Source organism: Dipteris shenzhenensis, chromosome 6 (genome assembly GCF_047967505.1).
Source record: "Dipteris shenzhenensis isolate YYH24624 ecotype China chromosome 6, Dip_SZ_1.0, whole genome shotgun sequence".
Taxonomy (NCBI): domain Eukaryota; kingdom Viridiplantae; phylum Streptophyta; class Polypodiopsida; order Gleicheniales; family Dipteridaceae; genus Dipteris; species Dipteris shenzhenensis.
Genome location: NC_141601.1, coordinates 9,508,629 through 9,513,947, shown reverse-complemented (window position 1 = coordinate 9,513,947; position 5,319 = coordinate 9,508,629). Strand labels below are relative to the sequence as shown.

General features: G+C 43.7%; 1 protein-coding gene across 1 annotated transcript; it reads right to left on the bottom strand.

Annotated features, from left to right (window-relative positions):
• Positions 1-960: 960 nt before the first annotated feature.
• On the bottom strand, positions 961-3,453 carry LOC147900752 (G-type lectin S-receptor-like serine/threonine-protein kinase At5g24080). Its single transcript, XM_087375736.1, has one exon. It carries the CDS (start codon positions 3,451-3,453, stop codon positions 961-963), a length of 2,493 nt encoding a protein of 830 aa, XP_087231862.1.
• Between the last annotated feature and the right edge of the window lie 1,866 nt (positions 3,454-5,319).

Below are 5,319 nucleotides of genomic sequence, written 5' to 3'. Positions count from 1 at the left end.
AAACAAAAGCGGAGAGCCCTCCTACAAAAAATCATTAGTTCATGAAGGAAGGTGCCATTTCAATCTGTAGCTGATTAAAATCTCCAATGGGCTATGAGGTCTTCATTAGACAAGTGGGTAGAATCGATAACAACCTAGGAAAAATATATAGCATGGATGTTTTAATCGAAGCTATAATTATTTAATAATATAAAATCTTGGAAAAATTTTATTGAGCTAATTTTTGAGTTTCACAATATTGATAGAACAGGTTACATAGTATGAATTTATATATTTTCTTGATAATTTTGAAGTAAAAAATAAATCCTTGCGAAACTTTATTCTTTCTAGCATAAAAGTTTCAAACCCGGGCGAATGTTTCATTTTTATTAGGGCATACAAACTTTTGACACCAATATAAAAGTTTCACTTCTTAACAAACATAAAGTTGATTCAAAGGATGCGCCTACACTGTTGATTTAGAAGATGAGGATGCTGATGCCCATGAGAAGTGCACGATAGAAAAAATTCGTAGTTTTATGTGCACTAGAATAATAAGTCAACCATGCTTCCATGAGAAATTATATATAATTGTTGATACTAAGTCAATGAAGAATACTTATATGATGATGCCAATAATAGAGATAGAGATGTAGATGCAAAAAAGGGTTTGAAAAAAAAAGTAGTTAAAATCATGGAATAAAAGAAATGAGATATGGACGAAAAAGACCATGACCAAAAGCAATCAATATAAAGGAACCATGTCATCACTACATCCAAAATTTTATGGCTAAATGAAAGGGCATTGTGCCTCCACTTATGACGCATGGACATGAAATAGGACAAAACCAATAGAAATATATATTTTGAATCTAGGGTGAAAGAAATAAGCAACACCTTCTCTTTGGAACCTAGCTACACACCCTTCACACTACCAATCATCACATGACTCACTCGATGAACCAAAGGAACGATGAAACATCAACGTCCTACTACTAAGAGGGACTCATCTGTTAGTGCTCCCGCATTGGATGACAACTCGAGAGGAGTGTGTTCACCCCAGATACCTTGAAAAGGTGGAGGAGGATCGGGCACACCAATTGTGCCATCGAGCATTTGGATCACTTTGTTCATGGAAGGCCTAGCGTGTGGGTCGTTTTGGATGCACCAGAATGCTAACTTAGCCATCCTTTCTAGTTGCTGGGAATCAACACGTCCTTCCAGAAAAGGATCCACTATTTCCATGAGGTTTTCTGGGCTCATCTGGCGATATGCCCATTCGCTGTATATAATTTTGCTGTGACTTTGTTGACTAGTATCAAGATTTCTTCTTCCACTCATCAGCTCGAGGAGTACCACTCCATAGCTATACACATCCACTTTCACGGTGATGTCCCTCGAAGACGTCCACTCGGGAGCCATGTAGCCTTTAGTTCCTCGAATTGTCGTTATGGTTCCCACTCTATCCCCCCCGATCAGCCGTGCTAGCCCGAAATCAGACACCTTGGGCGAAAACTCCCCATCCAGAAGGATGTTCTCTGGCTTGATGTCGCAGTGCATGATGGAGGGTGTGCATTCCTCGTGCAGATAACAAATCGCCTTTGCAGTTCCATAGGCCACAGTGAATCGAGTATTCCAATCCAGTTTTGTTTCGTTTTCAGGGGAGAAAAGATACCTGTCGAGCGATCCGTTTGGCATGAACTCGTACACAAGTAGTCTGTGTGTTCCCTCCACACAAAACCCTCGTAGGCGCACCAGATTTATGTGATGAATCGCACCGATTGTCGCGACCTCTGCTTGGAACTGCCGGCCTCCCTGATTCAACGACTCCAGTTGCTTGACAGCCACGGGTGTACCTCCTGCTAGGACTCCGTGATAGACGCAGCCGAAACCCCCATGACCAAGCTTCTCGCGGAAGCGGTTGGTCGCCGCTTGTAGTTCTCGGTAGGACAACTTGACTGGAGTTCCAGGAATTCCGTCGTAGGTATCGGAAGTGCCCTCCTCTGATCCGTCCCTTCCAATCTCGTCATACCATCGACGTTTGCGCGTCATCAGAAAACACAATGCGAGGTTGCCCAGGATGAGAGCGACGGCCAAGGCTATGGTGCTTGCAACGCCAGCTATTGCGGATTTCGATAGATGCGCGGCTTGGACCGTCGATGTGGCCGGTGATGGCTGAGTCCAGGAATCGTTTGAGGAAGACCCGGAGAGGGCAACCTTAAGGTACGTTACAGTATTCGCGTCGAGCGTGTTTCCACTGTGCATCTGTCCCAGAGTCTTCAAAAAGCATCCATTCGACTTACTGAACACAGCAGCCATGCAACGGGGTTCGTCATCGCAACTAGCCATGCATGTTTGCTCTGTGGCGACTGGATTCAGGAAGTAGTAGTTGTATACCGATAACTGGCTATACTGTGTGCCAGGGAATTTCAAGAACTGGGTGCCGGAATTACGATCGAAGGGGACGTCGGGCATGCAGCCAGCAACGAAACTGCTATTGTCCGTCGCTTGAAAACCTCGTGGGCATTCACAGGAGTAGTGAATCCCGTCTGCATTTGGCGTGCATATCCCATATGGGCCGCAGAGTCCTGGCACTGCACACGGACTATCTGGCAATCTTTGAGCAGCAGTCCAGGTCTGCTGGCCATTGCTCCGAGAATATTGTATCAGAAGGCCAGCGTTTGTCAATTGCAACCTCATCAGCCCTGGCGTCGGTGTGGTCGGCTCGAATACGAGTTTCGCCGTTGCACCTGTTGAATCTACCAGCTCAAAGGTACCTGCACTGTCAAAGACGGCGTGCAGACTGTTATTGGTCGATGTGTAGGTTTGCGAGCTCCAATACGGCACACCCATTGGTGCGTCGTCCCCCCCTCCTGTAAGCGACCCCAAGAAATACATATCTAGGTTCGAATCTGTCTGCATCTTGAGCACATATCTGCCGTTTGCGCTCGCCAGCGACGATCCACCGAGCATAGTCTGTCCAGGGAGAAGAGTGTCTGTGAGATAATTGGAGCTCTGCCACACAGAAGCTGAAGCGCTGCTAAGGAGGAGTAAAATCCCAGCGTCGGACACTTGGGCATAGGTCACGTTCTGGCTCCCAGTGCTCGTCTGCCATATCTGGGTGCCACCGTCGGAAAGGACCAAGTTCCCGTCACTCCGAAGAGAAAGAGAGGCGTTGGAGGTGACGGTATGGCCCCATTTGGCCGTCCAGACGATGGTCTGGTTGGGAAGCTGGAGATAATAGATGCTGAGGCTGTAATTCTGCGAGGCAGCTTGAGGGACGAAGCCAAGGGCAAAGACAAGGTTATTAGACGCCCAGGGGGAATTGTGGAGAGGGGTGAGGGATGATCCAAGCTGATAGAGGGAAGAAGCTGAGGCGACGATATTGAGGGCTGATGGAAGGAGAAAAGCAGAAAGCCAGAGCTGTGAGAGGGCAGGACCGAGAGAGAAGCGAGCTGCAGGCGGGAGCACCATGGTGGAGAACGTGTGTGAATGGAAAATGAATGTGAGCACGAGCCGTTTGAAGAATCATCTTCTTATCTTATTAGTAACGAGCTAGTCCAACGTGCTACTAGGGACAGAAAACTTTTAAACTATATACAACTAGCTACGGGCTACAATTCCTTATGCCAACTAGTGTGCAACTTGGTGGGCGGTTCGGAGGTGGCTGCATCGAGCACAATTGCTTGTTTGTCTTCGTTGGAAGATGGCTCTATTGGGAGATCGTGGCAATCTCAATCCAAGTTTGATTCGTGTTTGGCTACAATCCCTTTTGCAAGACAAATGCTTGTGTTACTCGGAGTCTTTTCAGTGACACTTGCTTTCTCTGTGCATCCACAATGTTTGCGTAATTAACTGACCATGTCCACGGTATTCATAGAAAACTTGTAAACTGCTAGTTTGCAACCCGTGGCAAGCACAAGCTACAATTTCTTGTGCAATGCTTGTGCTACTTGAAGTCTATCCATTGTAAAAGTCCAAGCTTCTGTCCACCGCAACCATGTGCATGAAATGTCGTAATCAAGATAATCCCATCTTTGACAATGCAGAGGGTGCCTAGAAGAAATTTTCTTCCTAATACAATCTCGGGGGTTCACCTTATAAAATTTTAGTGTACCACGTGCATTCAAAAGGAGGGGTATTTTAATTCGACTTTTTGAAAAAATTTAATAGGATTACAATAACAAGAGGGGTTTTTTAATTCAATTTTAGAAAAAAATAACTTAGTCCATAAGTAAAGAGGGGTGTTTTTATTGGGGGGATAATTTTAGTTGAGGGGTTATTTTAATACCCTTTGAACGCATGTGATACATAGGGTTTCTTGTTGGTGCACCCCCCGAGAATACAACGAACTTGCACCTTTTTTATTTTCACCTATAATTTAACTAATTTTTAAATTTTGTAAGACCTACAAACATTTAGGCAATCTCATTAATTTTGTAAAATCTATGAACATTTAGGCAATCTCATTATATTTTAGCTTAAAACTCTACAAATCCTTGAGAAAAACCTTCATAAAATTTACACCCAAGTTTTGAAATTTGTTGAAAAAAATGTCCTCGTTAACACTACAGTGGAAAGAGGTAGGTGATTTATTATCTAAAAGAGGGACCACAAATTTGACACCAAAGTTTTGTGATTTAATTTGTTGAAAAAAATGTTTTTCGTGAACACTATAGGAGGGTATAGAAAGTGGTAGGTGATTTATCTTCTGAAAGAGGGAGAAAAGCATGCTTAGTATAGAATCATATATAATGTTGTGGAAAAAGAAGAAAGCTTTTAAATGCACAATGTGCAACTTGTTGGACCTATTGTCTGATCAGTCTACGTGTTAACATGACCTTCAATAGTCCCAATCGTGGAAATTTCAATCTCCACCATACAATATAAAAGTTTTTAAATCAAAATATGTCTACCAAGTTGCAATGGCTAATTTACACGTCACATTTATCTAACACAAACACACTCTACCGGTGACACTAGATCACAAAACTGTATGCCAACCAAAACAAGAGACACTCATGCCATTGATGGCCTCAAGCACCACACATCACCCATACCACACATGCCATTCACAAAATCAAGTACTGCCTCACCACCACATGTCACTGTTCTCAATGCCATTGATTGCTAGAAACTAATAACGGCCAACATTTCATGGGTAGGATCTAGTGAAATTGATATTCGACTTGCTGGTCGGATGCTAGATTCACCACTTCTCTCTCGAGACATCATTGATTCCCTACTCCTTTGGTAGGTGCAATCATGTTCTTTAGTTCAAGATCTGCCAAAAATAGGGATTTGCATTACTCATTGACCCATGAAGGTCATATTCCTTGG

Coding starts and splice junctions, on each gene's coding strand:
- LOC147900752 (XM_087375736.1), bottom strand. CDS start 3,453: ATGGTGCTCCCGCCTGCAGCTCGCTTCTCTCTCGGTCCTGCCCTCTCA.